General features: G+C 40.6%; 1 protein-coding gene across 3 annotated transcripts; it reads left to right on the top strand.

Annotated features, from left to right (window-relative positions):
* The first annotated feature begins 612 nt into the window (after window positions 1–612).
* Window positions 613–9,276, top strand: zc3h14 (zinc finger CCCH-type containing 14). 3 transcript variants are annotated; one of them, XM_050058746.1, is made up of 17 exons: window positions 613–752; window positions 2,809–2,851; window positions 2,940–3,054; window positions 3,183–3,223; window positions 3,339–3,513; window positions 3,605–3,926; window positions 4,014–4,177; window positions 4,321–4,421; window positions 5,099–5,257; window positions 5,666–5,743; window positions 5,866–6,022; window positions 6,109–6,311; window positions 6,446–6,584; window positions 6,679–6,818; window positions 8,526–8,608; window positions 8,755–8,861; window positions 9,059–9,276. In XM_050058746.1, the coding sequence occupies exons 1-17, from the start codon at window positions 717–719 to the stop codon at window positions 9,060–9,062; spliced, it is 2,067 nt and encodes a 688-aa protein (XP_049914703.1). In that variant the 5' UTR covers window positions 613–716; the 3' UTR covers window positions 9,063–9,276. The 3 variants fall into 3 exon arrangements, with proteins under 3 accessions (XP_049914703.1, XP_049914702.1, XP_049914704.1); XM_050058745.1 differs by having other exon boundaries at window positions 6,398–6,584; XM_050058747.1 differs by lacking the exon at window positions 5,099–5,257 and having other exon boundaries at window positions 6,398–6,584.
* Window positions 9,277–18,937: the final 9,661 nt, after the last annotated feature.

Raw genomic sequence — 18,937 nt, 5'->3', positions numbered from 1 at the left:
TGTCTTTTATTTATCAGTTCTACTAAAAGTTGTTGTTTTCATGTCTTATCTGTTTTAACTGTTGACATGTAAAGCACTTTGTAACTCTGTTTTGAAAAGCACCTTATGAATGAAGATTATTATAACAAATGCATTTGTATACACGTGAATGTGCATATCCTTTTTTCTGGGTGTTACAGTATCGACAGTATTGACTTTTCCTGGTAAACTTTTACCTACCATTAAAACTGAATCTAAAAAACACAATAATACACAGCAGCATTCAGCCGGACAAAACTGAGATTATTCTTATTGACACCTGGTTTGTATAAAGGGAGGAAAACAGAAGCAACAAATTCAGAATATTGGAGACTGGTTGTTAGTAGTGAAGCCTTACATATTCTAAGTCTCACTTTTGGGATTTTTTTTTATGAGTTTCTGATGTACTTGTCTTGCATTTGTGATATGTTTCCTTTTTAAATTGATTGCCTTGTTTGCAGTCTGTCGCTCTTGTACAACGATAATATCATATATGTCTGTAAAAACAGATGTCTAGATAGATAGATAGATAGATAGATAGATAGATAGTATTGAGTTTATTTAGTTTGTCCCTGTTCGGCTTCCTCCGTTGGTCACGTGGTCTTACGTCATTGATTCTTGTCCCAGTTGGTTAGCAGTAAAGCTGAGAAAAACACTCGCTTCTTTTACAACTTATTCACCTGAATTAAAGGACGAGCATGGAGATTGGGACAGAAATCAGCAAGAAGATAAGAGTGAGTATGACTGTGGGCTGAATAAGAGTCATTTACACCGGAAATTAAGCGTGGTTAATGTCCGGTTAGCACAGACGCTGCTAGCTAACTTTAGCATGCTAGCGTAAGGGCAGAATGGTAACAAGGTTTTTATTTACAGGGCCGGAGAATGAACGTATCCAACAGGCAGGTTTACAGACGTGTTAGCGTGGTCTTGTTTTATATTAGTATAACTTATGCAGTAATGATACACAGCGCTACTTAGCAGTGAATGAAGATGTTAAGTGCTATATCGTAGGTAACTGGACTTGCTTGAGTTTCTTGAAGATGTTTCACCTCATCCAAGAGGCTTCTTCAGTCCTGGACGTCTTCAGTTCACCTTAACTTGTGTCCAAGAGTTCAGTTCTGAACTGAAGTCCAGAACTGAAGAAGCATCCCGGATGAGAGGTGAGACATCCTCAAGAAACTCAAGCAAGTCCAGTTGCCTATGATATAGCATTTAAAACGACCATGACCTGAATGACTGAGAGTCTTCACCAGCAGTGGTGGAAGAGGTACTTAGATACTTTATATCAGTCAAGTAGAAATACTACAGTCTAAGAATACTCAACTATTAACAAGAGTCCAAAACAAAAGTATTATCAGCTAAATGTACTTAAAGTATTAAAAGTAAAATTACTCATTAAGCAGAATGGTTCATTTCACAGTGGTTTATTGTAGAGCATCATATTGTTCCTGTTTTCTTCACTAATGAATACATGTAAGAGCATTTTAATGTTGTAGTGTATCAATGTGAAGCCAAGTACACTACTGGGCAGATACGTAGTATAGTACTACATCATATTGTATCATAAAAACATACCACATAGTCTATCTCATGCAGAGACATGGTGGCTCCAGCTTCCTTTCAGCTCTGTTTGGGGAAACATTTGCAGTCTTCTTGCAGCCTTTTGCGACCCAAGCCTGAAGGGGTTTCTGGGTGAAATTCTCTCCAGAGAAACTTTTTGAAACGTACAGTTTTCTCCATTGTATACACACGAAAAAGTGACACTATTAGGGCTGTGCAGTATGAAGATATTGTTCTCGAGGCATGAGGCTATATATCGTCTTATCGCATTATTGCATAAATGGGGTTTTAAAGGCTGCACTACAGCAAATGTATGTAAATGTGTCAACTTATCAGACTTTCCTGAATGGTCAGGAATATTGTAAAGTTCAATTTCGTCTCCCAGTCCTAGCATTGATGAAGTGTTTTTGAGGAGATTTAAAATATCGAGATATATGTCGTGTATCGACAAACAGCCTTAAAATATTGTGATGTAACTTTCCGAACATATCACTCAGCCCTGGAAACACTTGAGGCTTGTGTATCAACAACAAATCTCTAAAAACCGCTGAAGTGTAAGCACAACCTGCATCATTTAGTACACTTAGTTTACCTTGAAAACACTCTGTGCGTTCCAGTGCCCATATCATAATACATAGTATGCTAGGAAAATATTTAGTATGTCCCGATACATGGTATGTGAAATGCAGTATGCCAAAAATACCAGGATGTCCTGTTACATCCGGTCTGATGTTGCAGTTTGCAAGCCAGCATGCTTTTCTGGCTGTTCTGACCCACAATCCTCTGCACAGCGATGATAAGTCACATCAAGTGTCAGAAATCTCAATAATAGATGACAGTGCATTCAGATGACTGGTGAAAAGTCGCTAAGTAATAATAGGAATATTTATTGTTTCATTTCATAAGATAATCATAAATATAACCAACAACAAAAGGGAGTAAGTATTAAATATCAATGACAGACTACTAAATGTAGTGGAGTAAAGAGTGCATTATTTCCTACTGAGATGTAATGGCAGAAAAGTACACTGTAGCAGAAATGCTCAAGTAAAGTACATGTGCCTCAGTACTGTACTTAAGGACACATACTTAGTTACTTTCCACCACTGCTATGAAGTCGATGTCAGGTAACTCTCATTTTGCATATGAGTGACATCAGTGCAGTCAGGATGCTCCATTATTTGTTTAGCTAGATGATGTCATCTGGACTGTACTTCTGGTCTGTTTCAGGCTGCTATCAAGGGCAAGCTCCAGGAGCTCGGTGCATATATTGGTGAGTGAATAAAGCACAGATCTTAAAGTCAGAGACGACAGCTGCTTCATATTTCAATCACACATTAACATGTTGAATGTGTTTCCAGATGAAGAGCTCCCTGACTATATAATGGTGATGGTGGCGAACAAGAAAACCTCCCAACAGATGGCTGACGATCTCTCTCTTTTCCTTGGAAACAACACTAGTAAATTCACAGCATGGTACGATGAGCACAAACGGGAAGTTTTTATTTCCTGTCTAATTAAATTGAAATTGCAATTTAACACCTTGCTGTTAATCTCAACACTATCTGTTGTAGCTTTAACATGGGTTTGTTGATTGATTTTAGGCTACAGGGTGTCCTCGAGAAGTTGAGATCAGTTGCAGTTGGTAAGTCAGTCCATGTTGAATACATTCAGGATGTCCTAAATGCACATAGCCTGCTGTTTAGTGTCTCAGACAAGCTCATGTTTTCTTCCTCCACTTGTCTCCATGGTTGCTACAGAGCCTGCATCCCTCAGCAGACATCAGCTCCAGTCTGATGGCGGCACTGTGGCTGGGAGGAGCCAGTCATCTGTAAGTGAGGACGGCAGAGCAGAGGAGCTGAAGGTGCTGACGGTGTCCAGCTCACGCTCTGATAGGACTGAAGCACGCGTGTCCAGTTCTGCATATGAGAGCAGGTGCCTGATGCAAAGCTAGAATTTTTTTTTTTGCCCTTGTGTGCTGACGTTGGCTTAAACAGAACACTTACACACCTCTGTTTGTAATCAGGAGAAGCAGCTTGGAGAAGAATAACTCCCGACTCACCTCCACCGTGAAGCCCCTCATGGAGCCCCTCCCCTTAGAGGCCGTTATTGACATCAAACCAGAGATGGACGACGACTTCATCGCTGAGGATCCTGTAGAAATAGGCACCAACCACGGTCGAACACGTGGCGCAGCCAGTCGACCCACAGCTGAAATCTACAGACCGGGTCAGAGCAAATTCACATCAGTAAGCTCCGTGGACACATGTCGACCATCAGATGGCTCCTCGCACTCCCGCCAGCAGGACAGCAGAAGCAGCAGGACCTCCAGACCTGGATCCAACAAGGTACTGTGATTCGATGAGAACCACTTTCTGTGTTGGACAGCTGTAGGTGAGGATCTGTATTGATAATGATCTGCTGTCTTTGTTCAGCCGGAGGAGTTGTCACGGAAGCGTAAGGCGCCGGTAGCGAGCTCAGTGGTGCGGGTGAACCGAGCAGAGGATGAGGACAGCGACGAAGTGGAAGAGGAGGATGCGGCTTATGGAGGCAGAGGCCTGTCCAGTAGAGTGTCCCTACCCTCCAAACCAGAGCGCAAGTCAGTGTTAACACCTCATATGATATTGTGGAACATTAGATAACATATGCCTTATGCCAATTCAGCGGTGACATATCTGAAATTACCAGACTGTTAACGCTCTTTGCTGAGTTTTATAATCACTGTGGTGTCTCTTGTTTCAGGCCGACTCTCCCTCCAGCCAAGCAAGCCAACAGGAATCTGATACTGAAGGCCATCTCTGAGGCTCAGGACTCAATCACCAAAACTACAGCCTACCCCACAAGTATGTTTACTATATTAGCATGAACACTTATTTATGATGTTTTTGGATAGTTCTGAAGCTTTCCAGTAGGGTTCCTTGTGTATTCAAACACGGAGTCCTTCTGCACAATGTCATTGCTGCACATAAGCCCACGTACTGCTCTGGATGCCACATTAATTCAGTTCTAAAGTGACACAGTAACACAATCAAACTAAACAATCGAGTCGGCTGTAGACCAGCAACCCCCGTGTGCTGTGAAGTCAAATTTCTGCCTCTGTCAACGGAGTCTGGTGACTTTAAAGAAGGCAATATGATGGCTTCAGTTTGATGAGTGACAGCAAGGTATAACGGTCTTTAAATGTGTTTGTACAGTACAAATGCAGTGTATATTGAATATCAATGTGTCACCACCTGGTTACATAAAGATTTATAACAATAAAATAGCACCATCTTCCACCTTCAGGCTTCACGCTTTCCTCATTCTCCATGCTTACACTGTCAGCTACTGTAACAGCTGTGTATGTGTAGGACATCAGCGCTGTCACCTACATCGTCGCGTTTTGATAATAACTGAGTGGGAGTGTCCACTGGAAAAACACGGAAAAGAACACAGATGGACCTTCCCTGTCACTGCAGTTCATGCCTCTTAGTTGCCGTCATCACTTTCTGACATGGACCTCGCTGTGCCCCCCCCACAGTACCACAGAGGCAGACTGTCCCCGTTGCACCTCGCACTCGCATCGCCAGCAATGAAGAGATGACTGCAGCCATCCAGCTGGTCCAGGAACACCTCCACAGCCTGGCCCCCAGGGTTCAGGCCTACACCGCCACAGAGCTACCTCCCACCAGAGCACCTGGTATGTGAAGAGTAGAATTACTGCTGCATATGGAGTGTGTTTTGCTGAGCACTGCTTTCAGCACCCTGCCACCCAAAAACCTGATTCACAGCAGCCCTGTTTACACAGAGATCGATTGGCATTTGAGTTGCAACTTTAGTGGAAATGGCAATTTTTGCATTTCATGTTTACTGAAAAAAGCGATGCCCCCTGGGTGCCTCCCGTTAGAGGTGGATGAGCTGGAAAGCGTTGCTGGGGAGAGGGACGTCTGGGGTGTTTCAAAAGTTGTTGTTCCCATCAGTCACTTTGACACAAAAATACGGGAAAATAGGGTCCAGGTTGAAAAATACCAAAGTTTCCCTTTAACTAACATTAATTTAAAAATCAGTGTTTTCTCCACTGATGACTCTCATGATGTTTTCCTTCCAGCTCCAGTGAGATCCTTAGCTTCACGCCTCCAGCTAGAACTAGCAGAGAGCAATGACAGCGGAGAGCACAGTGACTATGGTGAGTGTTTTTGTACAGTTTTGCTTTTATTGAACAATGTAAGTCTCACAAATGTTTTTCTCTCACACAAGTCTTCAGTGATGCGTTCCACTCAGATGTCTGTGTTTGTTGTGTTCCTGTAGGTGCTGAAGTCGCTGCAGGCAGTGAGGCAAAGCCATTCGACACCCGCTCCTTCATCATGAGTCGACCACAGCTGGAAGAAGCTACGGCCAGAATCCAGCAGCGTCCTCCGGTCAAAGGGGAAGTCCAGTCTGCTTTACCACGCACTGTCCAGGCCAGGTACACACACACACAGTATGCTCACAGCTCTTTTCCTTTTATACATGAGCATTTGTCACAAATTCTCCTTTCTTTGCTCACACCAGTAAGGAGAGGGGCGACTCTGCCAGCCCCAAGTTCATAGTGACGTTAGACGGGGTGCCGAGCCCGCTGGGGAATCTTGACTGTGAGATGGAGCTGGACGACGTGAGACCGCCCACAAAGGTCACCGAGGCGGCCATCCTCACCAACAGGGAGCCCAAAGTCAGCGTCCTTCAAAGACTGCAGGGAGTTGTCCCATCATCAGAAGGTGAAGGGTTTCATCAGAATAATTTGTTACTGTAGTTTTGCATAAAGCTGAAATACAAATGTGTTCTTACAGCTCATTTTAAACAGTTACAGAGTGCTTCAGTGAAGGGTTGACATTCTGTCCTCCTCTGACAGATGATGTGATGGACTTTGAGATGGCGGACGAGGATGCCGTCCCTGTAAAGAAACAGAAGGTGCTGGAGCGCTGCAAGTTCTGGCCCGTCTGTAAAATCGGAGATGAGTGTTTGTACCATCACCCTACAACACAGTGCAAGTGAGTATTACTGTTAAAGAAAACTAAAGAAATTATCATGGCGTTTTTATCACTCACTGAATCATTATAAATGTTTTCTGTGTGTTTTCCAAAGGACTTTTCCGACTTGCAAGTTTGGGGATAAATGCCTTTTCGTGCATCCTAATTGTAAATACGACGCCAGATGCACCAAACCAGACTGTCCCTTCACTCACGTCAGCCGGAGAAGCACAGCTGCTCCTCTGCCCCGGCCAGGTACTCTCTCTCATTACATCTGTGATTCAACACACACTGCTCAGCCTCTCTCTGCCTACAACATAGATTTGAATTTTGAAGATTTGTTCCACACCCAATACTAGCCTGCAGTGATGTTCTGACATTACCCAGCTAACATTGTTCAGGCGGTGACGCCATGTCCTTGGACAGAAGTGGTCCCGATGGGACGCCAAAAACTGCAACGCAGATGGCCAGATGGGGAAGTTGTTTCCACATCCAATAGTGATTTAGTCAGTCCTCTCTTACACGCCAGGAAATATTGATCATATAATAGTGATGGAAAAACAAATGCGTGTATCTCTTTTGTTTTTTTGTTTTTTGTTTGGTAATACAACATTTGATTAATAATTTATTTGGTTTTAAAAAGGTTGTGATCAGACGTCCATATTGTGACGTCCACTCCACGTCCAAAATCAACGACATGTGACTCTATAAAACATGTTTATGCCACTTATGTTTATCTACATGTAAATCACACGCCTGTCTTGTCATGTAAAACCTGTAGTAAGGCCCTGACAAACCAAGCCAATGGTCTGCTGTCGGTCCATGTCAAGCCGTCGGTGAGCATCAGTCGCTGTAGTCAGCGCGGTGTGTCTCACACCATTGGCTCTTGTTGGCGCTAGTTGGCTTTTATCGGCAATTCAGCATGTTGAATTGGCGTTGGCGACAACGAAGCACGTCGGTGAATGAAATCACTCTGATTGGCTTCAGCTCAGTGCAGGAGAAGAGAAACGGAAGTGAGGAAAGTAAACAAACGACTCTAGTCTAGAGGGGGCGTGAGATCAAATAAACTTGTTACATCAGGTAAGATTATTTTTCTTTAGCCATTGAGACCTTTAGCAGAAACGTTTCCTGATGGTTTGTGTTATGGTTTACTGGTGCACAGGAAAATGCTCTGTTCTTTCAACATTGGATTGTGTTGTTGTGCTAACTGGCTAACTAGCATCAAGACGGTCTTATGGTTTCCTTTTTGAATGATGAATACAGACTACCACTGTCTGCTGGTGTGGAGAGTTATTTCATCTCATGCAGGCACAGAACATATGTGCTGGTTTAATGGCTGTAGTCTCTGCAGTGTGTTCTCGTGCAACATTTTGGTGGAGACACAGGCAACATGAAATGACACAGCAGGGGACTTTCGTCACAGCAAGTTCTCTTTAGTGGTTTGGTGTGTCTGGGCCTTAAAGACCCAAACTTGTTTATCTAAACTGTCTTTGATCACACATGGGGGAAGTTTGCTTTGAGGGCTTTCTGCCAGAAAGTCAGTTGATGTAGTATGAAGAACAGCAAAGTCCACAATGAGAGAACGTCCTGGGGGATGAATGGATCAAGAACAGGACTTTTACCCAGGAGACCAGGGTCAACATGTGACTCAAAGTTGATTTATTATTTTGAGGCTCAGGGTGTGTGGAGGACACGAATTAATAAAGAGTCACAAAAAGTCAGACACTTTTCAAATTATTTTCTACGAGGATGAGCGAGAGGGAATACAAAAGGACAGGAGAACCCATCCACAAACCAGTCTTTGAGCCATAACAGGACGCCATGATTAATGTTCAAACAACTGTCTCAGTGTTTGCTGGGTACAACTGGAGGCAGAGCCAGAGTTGCCATCAAATCAAACAAATCTTAGTTAAACTGTATTTAGTATTGATTCATCTCTAACTTGACTCTCTGTGTTTACAGCAATGCAGCCAGTGCAAACCCAAAACGTGTGCCGCTTCTTCCCAGAGTGCAAGAAGATGGACTGTCCATTCTATCATCCCAAGGTAAAACATTTTAAAGAGTGGATGTAGAGCTCTGTTCTGTGATAGTAATTTGATTGAATGTAGGATTTGGTTAAAAAGGAAGAGTCCAGTCAGGATGTTCTGCACAAGACCTGAGACTTTATAACTGTTGCTCCTTTTACCCACAGCCATGTCGCTTCGCTGGACAGTGTAAACGAGCCGGATGTACCTTCTACCACCCAACCACGGCGGTGCCTCCGAGACACGCCCTGAAGTGGACAAAAACACAGAGCAGGTGAACAGATGAGGATAATATTAAATTCCATATGGTTAGCCTGGTGATCGTAGTATCTCCTGCATATCATAATCTAACTAATGCATGAGAAGGATTCACCCAATTAAACATACAAACGTAAAATAAGAGCCTTTATTTAAGGGATGTCATCACATTTTTTGCACTTGGTAAATACTGTCTGTCTTTGTGTCTCACAGCTAATAAAGTCCAGGGAGTCTGGTGGTTTACATGTGAAGCTGTGGGGGATGATCTCTATCTGCGTCGACAGATCTTCGTCCTTCTTTTCATTCTGCAACTGTTGTTTCGTTTCATTTTAATGTATTGTTTGGACTGGTTTTAACAGAAGTGTTTTGTAAGATGAAGAGGCTTTTTGCTCATGCTCTCAGAATATTAAAATTCTCCACAATGAACTTTAAACTTGCATCAACTCGTCATTGATCTCATGTTCTTAATAATACTGGTTTGTACAGATGTTCACCACTGACATGATCATTTTTAAATGTTTGAAGTATTGACTTAGTCAGTGAGGATAGTTATTGATCGTTCAGTGGAGATTTTGTTCTCAAATAAAAGGATAAGATCAGGTGATGCAGCACAGAGCAGATGATAAAACTTAAACTATACAATTTTAAGTTATATTGATAAGAAAACATTGTACATGGGATCTCTAAGATTTAATTATTGACGATGGAAAATTAAGATTGTTTTGTATAAAGTTATTATAGTTTTATTTTTATTTAGTTTTTAATTTTTGTTTTATTCAGTTACTTTACAGAGGGGTTTGCCTGTTTCAGTTTAGTTTTTATGATTATAATATAGGGTATTTTTAAGATTTAAGAAGTTAAGATTAGATATCACAATACAAACAACAGTTGACTTACAGTTGTGTAGGAATCCCAGTCTCAATAAATGTATGCACAAACACCCTCTCATGCTTGTCTTGACAGATTTTTTAGATATTTTTAGGGATTTTTTTTGCCTTTAATTGATAAGACTGGGGGTTGGAATCAAACCTGTGGCAGTTACAGGAAGAACAGGGCCTTTGCACTCGGGGTGCCCACTCTACCAGGCAAACTAATGGGTGCCTTTGTGTTGACAGATTTGACCAAACTGACAAATACATAAACTAAAGACATTTTCTGTATGTTTCAATTTATTTTATTCTACAAGCACTCGGTATAGTTGCAGTAAGTTTGACTGATTTCTTTAGGAGCACATAAAACAAATATGTAAATATATGTACAAACTAAGTATGAAACAGAATCTGAAATTTCATATAGTGATGCGTATCTAGCCTATACACATATGTAGGTGTATGTACATATAATACAACAACATATATAATTATTTTTCCTCAAAATATCTGAATTTGAATTTTTGTTTTCATAAATTTACATATTGTTAATATTCAGTATGTTATTATATAAATATTTTTTATGCATGTACAGATACACATTTTACCATGGGAAGGCCTTTATCATATTTGTTATAAACTTTTATCTTTGTATATCCAGAGGACGTATGCATGTGATAATAATGTATCATCTTACAGGGAGCATATAAGGCAATAAAACTCTTGATGAAGGGCCATATATTAAATATATTGATGAAAACATCTGTATCATGTAGATAAACGGTTTAAACAGCCACATTACACACAGTAGATAGAGTAAATAAAGCTCAAATATTATCAGACATTACCGGTAAAATATGAGATTCAAACAAACATGAATAAATCACCACATTATATTTAATTTCTCTGATAGTTTCATGTTTTCTCAGCCTTCATCTCTGCAGCTGCAGTTTCATTTTCCGCCGCTAGATGCCGCCAAAGCAAGCTCAGCCATGACGTCACTTTACTCCAATTCATAAGCACTATGACTGTTGCTCAGCCATGACGTCACTTTACTCCAATTCATAAGCACTATGACTGTTTTCATTTCCTTGCCGGGTGCGGTGGCGCGCGCCTGTAATCCAAGCTACCGGGAGGCTGAGGCTGGCGGACCGTTTGAGCTCAGGAGCTCTGAGCTGCAGCGGACTATGCCGATCGGGTGTCCGCACTAAGTTCGGTATCGATATGGTGCTCCTGAGGGAGCTCGGGACCACCAGGTCGTCTAAGGAGGGGTGCACCGGCCCAGGTCGGAAACGGAGCAGGTCAAAGCCCCCGTGCCGCTCAGTAGTGGGATCGCGCCTGTGAATAGACGCTGTAGTGCAGCCTGAGTAATACAGCGGGACCTAGTCTTTTACTAACATACACACACTACTCTGCATACACACACACTCACACAACACATTTGCACAGCACACACCATCTTCATCACTCATCTTCATCTTCTTATTCTCATCAACTAACCTTCACTAACCAGCTGCTCCCTGTGTCCTACACCGCCTCCCCCTGGAGGACACCTGCAACTACACCTGCTAACCACACACTACTTCTCACTAAGACTATACAGACTGAGGAGCTTCCTGTTGAGTTACTCATTGAAAGCTTTCCATTGACTTTTATCTGTGTTTTTGTGGTCGTAGTTTCGTTCTAGTGAAAGTGCAGCAACAGTTTTAAACAAAGGAAACACAACACAGGAACATAGTGGGCCTCTAGAAATAATAATATGTGCCTTTAAGTAGAGTGTGCAGTTGTAATACTGTTGTACCAAAGTTTAATATCTCTAATTTATATGTTCAGTGTTTCATCCTGACATTAACTTTAACAACATTAACTTATGGATGTAACCTATATATATTCATTCTGATCAGAGGGGATTTAAAAAGTACAACTGTATCTTTAGGTCAGTTGGCTTTAAAAGGCTCCCTCATGCCTGAAACATGCGTCAAGGTCAAGACTTTTTTGTTATTTGCATAAAAAGACATAAACACACAGGCCCGTCCTGCTAACTTGACTCTGTTTGCTCAGTGCGGTGCCAGAAAGCCCACACAGATTGATCCTCGCTTCTTCCACACACTGATGTTTTAAAAAGGTTGAATAGTTACACTAAGGTTCAATGACACCAGGGTCATGTACTGTTTATACTGTAGAGTGTGCTGCAATTTTGTGGCAGCTAACAGCTCTTTAAAATGACTGGGTAACAAATATATGAATGGTGTGTAAACTGACTTTATGGAGCCTATCCCAGCTGACTTTTGGTGAGAGGCAGGGTACACCCTGGACAGGTCACCAGACTATCACAGGGCTGACACATAGAGACAGACAACCATTCACACCTACGGCCAATTTAGAGTCACCAATTAACCTGCATGTCTTTGGACTGTGGGAGGAAGCTAGAGTACCCGGAGAAAACCCACACTGTACTTCTGACTTTTGGACATGTATCATTGAGGGTGATTTATTATGGTTTTTCTTACATTATACCTTCCTCTCAGTGTTGTTGGCATGTTTTTGAACTAGTATTAGTGAGGTTGAACCCATGAGTGTTTTTATACATTGTACACTTTAAAGACAGTGTATAAAAACACTCATGGGTTCAGCCTCACTAATACCTAACACCTACTCAAGGCGTAAGGGGGGCGCACTCAGTGATGGCAGTGCTCAGGAATGGCCTGGGGGACGTGACTAAGACCTCAAGGTGTCAACCTGGCCTCCGAATTCCCAAGATCCTAATCCAATTGAAAATCCACTGGGCACCTTACCTCACAACCCACAGGACTCAAAGGATCTGTTGACAATGCCTCGGTGCCAGAAACCACAGGACACCCCCAGAGGTCCTGTCTCCATGCCTCAACAGGGCAGATGCCCAACCGCAGATCGGACTTGGCTCTGGCCTGTTGAGGCCCGGGCAAAGGATCTCTGTCCCACAGATGCTTGATCAGATTGGGAGCTTGGGAATTTGTAAGCTAGATTGATGCCCAAAGCTCTTTGTCACGTTCCTTGGACCATTCCTGAGCGGTTTCTGCAGTTGGGCATGGTGCATTGCCTTGCTGAGGGGCTACTGCCATCAGGGGTACTTGTCGCATTGAGTGGGGGTACTTGGTCTATAACAACATTTAGATGGGTGGTGTGTGTAAAGGGGCATTCACATGAATGCCAGGACCAAAGGTTTCCCAGCAGAACATTGCACTGTAATGAAACCATCAATGGTATTCACTTCACCTGTCAGTGGTTTTAATGTTTTGGCTAATCGGTGTATATATTATATATTAGATTTCCATGTGGGATGTTAAAATGAAAACATCTGTACTCTAGTTAATATATACAAATCCAGGTGTGCAGTGGTATTCTGTGATAACCTCACATTATTATTGCAATATTCAACTAGGTCTTTACAAAAAGTTATGAATGGATTTTTAATTGACTGTATCAGTATGTTGGTCACATCGATTTCCTAATAAAAATTGAATTGAATGTAACTTAATTTAAAAAACATCACAGGGAACCTATTTGTTGCAGTTCATGTGTGGGAATTGTAAGTGCATGACACATCACATTATCTGACATTATCTTACAACATTTCCTGTTTAAATTGATGTGTTATTGGTGCTTTGATGACATTTTAAAAAGATTAAATCATTAATCATTTTGTTAAATATTTCACGAGAAATAGTTGGTTGACAGTTGTTATTTGAAATTTGTAAATAAAAACAAACATTTATGTCGTGGTAAAAGTGATAACACACCTTGTAGAGGCTAGTGTGCACAGATACAAATAGAGGTGTGCCTTGAGATTTTGGCTTGCCCTTTGGTGTGCCTTGGGCATAAACAGTTTGAAAACCACTTATAACAGTAGATAAACGGTTCTAACATGCACATTACACGCAGTAGATACAGTAAATTAAGTTAAAATATTATGAAACTTTATTGGTAAAATATGAGATTCAAACAGGCATTAATAAATCAGCCCTTATGAAAATATAATATGTGTACATAAATTATTGTACATTAAATATGTACAAACTATGTATGAAACAGAATCTGAAATTTCATATACTGACATATATGTCTAGCCTATACAAATATGTACATTTATGTGCATATAATACAGCAACATTATATATTATTATTTGTGCATATAGAATATCTTGATTTAATTTTTGTGAATTTGTGTTGATTTTGTTTTAATAAACTTGAATATTGTTAACATATAGTATGGTAGGAACATAAAATACTGTGTAAGATATTTTATATATACATACACATTTTACTATGGGTAGGCCTATTTTATATTTGTTATAAACTTTTATCTTCATATATCCAGAGGATGTATAGATGTGATAATAATATATCACCTTAGGTAACATATATGACAATATAACTCTTGATGTCGGGTCATATATATCATGTATTGCATTTCCGTATGGGATGTTAAAATGAAAACGTGTATATTCTAGCCTTGTTTGCCCATACGTGTTATGTATGAGTGACGTTATTTAGAAATTCAAGATTTATTTATTATATATTTCCTCTACAGAAATGTCAAGTCAGATATAACAAGATATAGATGTAAAAGTGTTTTATAAAGTGAAAGAAGTAAAAGACATTCTTTTTAAATAATTTTATCAAAAAGTAATCAAAAAATTTTTTTTTTTGAAATCATCTGTATATTCTAGTTAGTTTATAGATTTGCTGTGTGTATCAGAGAGACTGGACAGATATTCATGTAGATAAACGGTTTAAACAGCCACATAACAGACCGTAGAAACAGTAAATTAAGCTCAAATATTATCAGACATTATCGGTTAAATATGAGATTCAAACAAACATGAATAAATCACCACATTATATTGAATTTCTCTGATAGTTTCATGTTTTCTCAGCCTTCATCTCTGCAGCTGCAGTTTCATTTTCCGCCGCTAGATGCCGCCAAAGCAAGCTCAGCCATGACGTCACTTTACTCCAATTCATAAGCACTATGACTGTTTCCATTTCCTTGCCGGGTGCGGTGGCGCGCGCCTGTAATCCAAGCTACCGGGAGGCTGAGGCTGGCGGACCGTTTGAGCTCAGGAGCTCTGAGCTGCAGCGGACTATGCCGATCGGGTGTCCGCACTAAGTTCGGTATCGATATGGTGCTCCTGAGGGAGCTCGGGACCACCAGGTCGTCTAAGGAGGGGTGCACCGGCCCAGGTCGGAAACGGAGCAGGTCAAAGCCCCCGTGCCGCTCAGTAGTGGGATCGCGCCTGTGAATAGACGCTGTAGTGCAGCCTGAGTAATACAGCGGGACCCAGTCTTTTACTAACATACACACACTACTCTGCATACACACACACTCACACAACACATTTGCACAACACACACCAGCTTCATCACTCATCTTCATCTTCTTATTCTCATCAACTAACCTTCACTAACCAGCTGCTCCCTGTGTCCTACACCGCCTCCTCCTGGAGGACACCTGCAACTACACCTACCAACCACACACTACTTCTCATGAGGTGGGTGGTGTCAGTTAAAAGCCACAAACTACGGTAAGTGGCTTCAATCAAACTGTCATTGACGAACAAAACCATAACAAACGTCACGCTTTTATCAGTGTTTTCATCTTTATGGTTTATGCTACAGAAATGTGGTGGCACTGAAACAAACTAGCTCCCATATTGACTCTTAATATTAAGAAAATACCTACTGTTTTAATAGGTTTGTTCAAATAATCAGCAGATAGTGATATAAACCATGTACACGTACAATTGTAAGCATATTTATTATCACCTTTTCTCATGTTTAAACCCCAAATAGAGATGTTTAGATTAGTTCCCAGCAGCTACATATCAGAATGTTAAAACCCTGATCTATGATTTTAGGGTCTGTCCTATAGTTGTGAAAGAATTGCAGATTTTAAAATGGTTCGTTTGTGGACCAAAATCTCAAGGATGTCCTCAGTTGCTCAGGAAGTGTTGCCTCACATCTAGACTTGTGCAACATGTGAACAGTACAGGATTTTGGAATAACTCAAGTGGCTTCAAAGTCATAAATGTTCCTGTCTGAAATCATTTTACCAGCCTTTACTATATTTCTAAACCTAACTGCTATGTTGAGGTGGGCATTTACCATACAGGGTGTTTCCCGGATTCACAGAGGGTCATACTCATATTTTAAAATGACAGACAGGTGACATTTGTGGTCAACCACCAACTATTCCTGTAACAGCACATAGGCTGTCAGCATTAGTTTGAAACCAAACTCTTTATCTGTATCTAAAGGGGTTAAAATAACTTAATATCAGCATAATATTTAAGACTGTAGATGTATATCTCCTGGTTATAGCTTGCAATTGCTGACTTAATCAAAACTGCGACACAAAAAAAAACTTTTTACAGACTGGACTTTACACCTCTGCTGCAGTGACTCATAGGTGGCCTTTGTTTTGAAGCGAATACTGTGTTCAGTATAATTAAATTCACAATACGTGCATCAGTGTTATTTTTACAGTCATCAGCGTCTACACGATTCTTCACTTTCCCTCAATATTTCGGTGCTTATTAGAAACCTCCCACGGTCATTTCCAAGGAAGGGAGACCACAAATGAGGGCATCTCAGTTTGCTATCTAAATAACTGGCCCTTCAGGGGGTTTTCCAACTAAGTGAGGCCCTAAAGAAGAAGAAGAAGAGACTACTATTGATAGTACTTGCTTATATTAATTGAAGCTGTACTTATCAGCTGTCACTTCTACTAAATTTTCTCAGGATGGACGCTGTGTGAGAAACTGTGTTAAGCTTTAAATTCGGTTTAGTAAGCTGCTATTGAACCTGTTTTGTGAGGCCTTGCAGCTGCTGAGAGCTCGACTGAGCACGTGAATTAAATGAGAGCAAAAAGCTTTCTTTGTTTTGATAATCTGGAAATGAAATAGTCCAGAAATGCGTCTGAAAAACGTCACAATGTAAGGTCCAGTGTGAAGGATTTAGAGGAATATCTTGGCAGAAATTGAATAAAATCTAATAACCATGTTTTATTTTGTGTATAATCACGTCAAATAAGAATTGTTGTGTTTTTATTGACTTAGAATGAGCCGTTTATTGTTACATAGGGAGCAGGTCCTCGTCCATGGAGATCACCATGTTTCACCACCATGTAGCCCAAAACGGACGAACCAAACACAAGTTCTAGATAGAGCTATTCATGTTTTTGTGATGTAGTTAGCAGCCCCTCCGCAATAACAGCGCTGGAAAAACACAGTTTTTTTAGCGTGAAACTGCTTTATTCAGTGTTTTTACTGGTTTAAATCCATGGGTACATTTGTTTTGGAGAGAAAGAGACCTCTGTGGATGATTTGGCTCCCAGTAAAAACCACCAGAACAATGAACACTGATGGAATTCTAACCAGGAGAAGAGAGTCCTCACTGCTAGATACCACTAAAGCCCTCTAAATCTTACTCACTAGACCTTTAAAATTACAAAAAAACAAAACTATTCTCCCCTACATATATTGACCACATCATAATCCATGTAACATTTAAATAAATTTAAAAGAGCAGTCTGTAGAATTTAGTGACATCTAGGTAAAGATTGTCGATTACAAAGCTGAAACTTACCCATGTGCCAAGGGTGAACTCCCGGTTAGAATTCCTTCAACGTTCATTGTTCAGGGTGTTTTTACTAGAAGCTGAATTATCCACAGAGGTCTTTTCTTCTCTAAAACAAATGGATCAGGTGTTTTAAACTGATAAAAACACTGAATAAAGCAGTTTCATGTTGCAAATCAGTGTTTCTCTGATGCTGTTCTACTCGTCACAGATGGGCTGCTAGCCCAGTACTTGCTAACGTGTGCTCACCTTTTTTCTCTGATAACTTAAGGTCCAGACGTTCAGGAGGTTTTTAACCAGTAGCCAAATTATTCGCAGAGGTCTCTTCCTCTCCAAAATAAACAGACCTGCTGATTTAAACTTTTAAAAACACTGAACACAGGCCATCAGCTACCAGCGTTAGCTAGCATTCTAACGTTAGCAAGCCTTTCAGTTTCCCAGGATCGTACCTGGATAAACAGGGACCAATTTAAACTCGTATTATTTTACATAAATGAAGAACACGTTTTCTTGCGGTGGCCTTTCTAAAATGGGCACTGATGAAAGTTACTATATTCTGACAGAGGAGTTAATAAGCAGATAGTGTTAGCTAGCTAGCATGCTAGCCAAAAAAATCAAGACTAACTGAGGGCAAAAAATGTTTCCCACTAAACCCTTGAATGTTAAAATGACTCATGGCAATTGGTTAAGAAATGTAAATGTTATTGTTAATTTCATGGTGGCACTGGTGAAAGTGACTATATTCTGCTTTGATCAATAAGCAGATCGGGTTAGCTAGCTAGCATGCTAGTTGAAAACTGGTCCACTTCCACATTAAATCATATTGTATAGCAACACTTCCACAAGTATTAACCAAGGATAATAAGTCAAGTTCATGCTTGACAAACATGAGTTTACATAATTTCTTATGATAAGTAATTCAATTCACATAATCCAAACAAAAACTCCTCTTATGAGCGTCCAGTGGTTATTGTTGCCAAAAAATAAGAGACTCGACTAGAGACAAAACACTTTTTCCCACTATTTGTGGATCATAAACCTTTGACTGTTGAAACGACTCATGGCAATCAGTTAGGAAGTGTGAACGTTATAGGATTTTGAACCAGAAAAACCGCAGCTCCCCTGTTTACCTTCATTTGTTTACAGGCAAGTCTATCACCATGGCAGTGCCTTTGACGTAGGATTCAGCGGCCAATGAGGCATCTATAGTCTATCTCTGCTGCTCTCTATGTGGATATAATCGGTTCATTCTAAGGTAGCAAAAACACTAGTATTCTTATTTTCAGGTGATTACACACTAAAGAAAACAAGCTTATTATGTTCTATTTCTGCCAGTATATGCCCCTAGATCCTACACACCGCACCTTAAACACATTTTCTGAGTATGTCAGGACTTGCCATATCCCCACCGCCTTAAGGTCATTTAAGGCTTAGAATTAAGCTCAGTAGAGAAATTGGGCCGCACTAAAGCCGTAGATTTGTTATTTTTCTATATTTGTGCTGTATTGTGTCTGTGTCCTTGTTAAAGCAGAATTTGACTAATCAGCTTTCCTCCTCTTTCTTTTCTTTTTTACAGTTCTCAACTCTTTTGGACAGCGTTAAATGC

Source organism: Epinephelus moara, chromosome 12 (assembly GCF_006386435.1).
Source record: "Epinephelus moara isolate mb chromosome 12, YSFRI_EMoa_1.0, whole genome shotgun sequence".
Lineage (NCBI taxonomy): Eukaryota > Metazoa > Chordata > Actinopteri > Perciformes > Serranidae > Epinephelus > Epinephelus moara.
Note: the sequence above shows the minus strand (reverse complement) of the source record. Positions and strands in the feature narration are given on the sequence as shown.

What these genes read in the sequence shown, in the direction of transcription:
- zc3h14 (XM_050058745.1), top strand. Translation starts at nt 717, where the DNA reads ATGGAGATTGGGACAGAAATCAGCAAGAAGATAAGA. An exon ending in AAATCAGCAAGAAGATAAGA is followed by an intron (nt 753 to 2,808) that starts GTGAGTATGACT and finishes GGTCTGTTTCAG; the next exon opens with GCTGCTATCAAGGGCAAGCT. An exon ending in CCCTCCAAACCAGAGCGCAA is followed by an intron (nt 4,178 to 4,320) that starts GTCAGTGTTAAC and finishes CTCTTGTTTCAG; the next exon opens with GCCGACTCTCCCTCCAGCCA.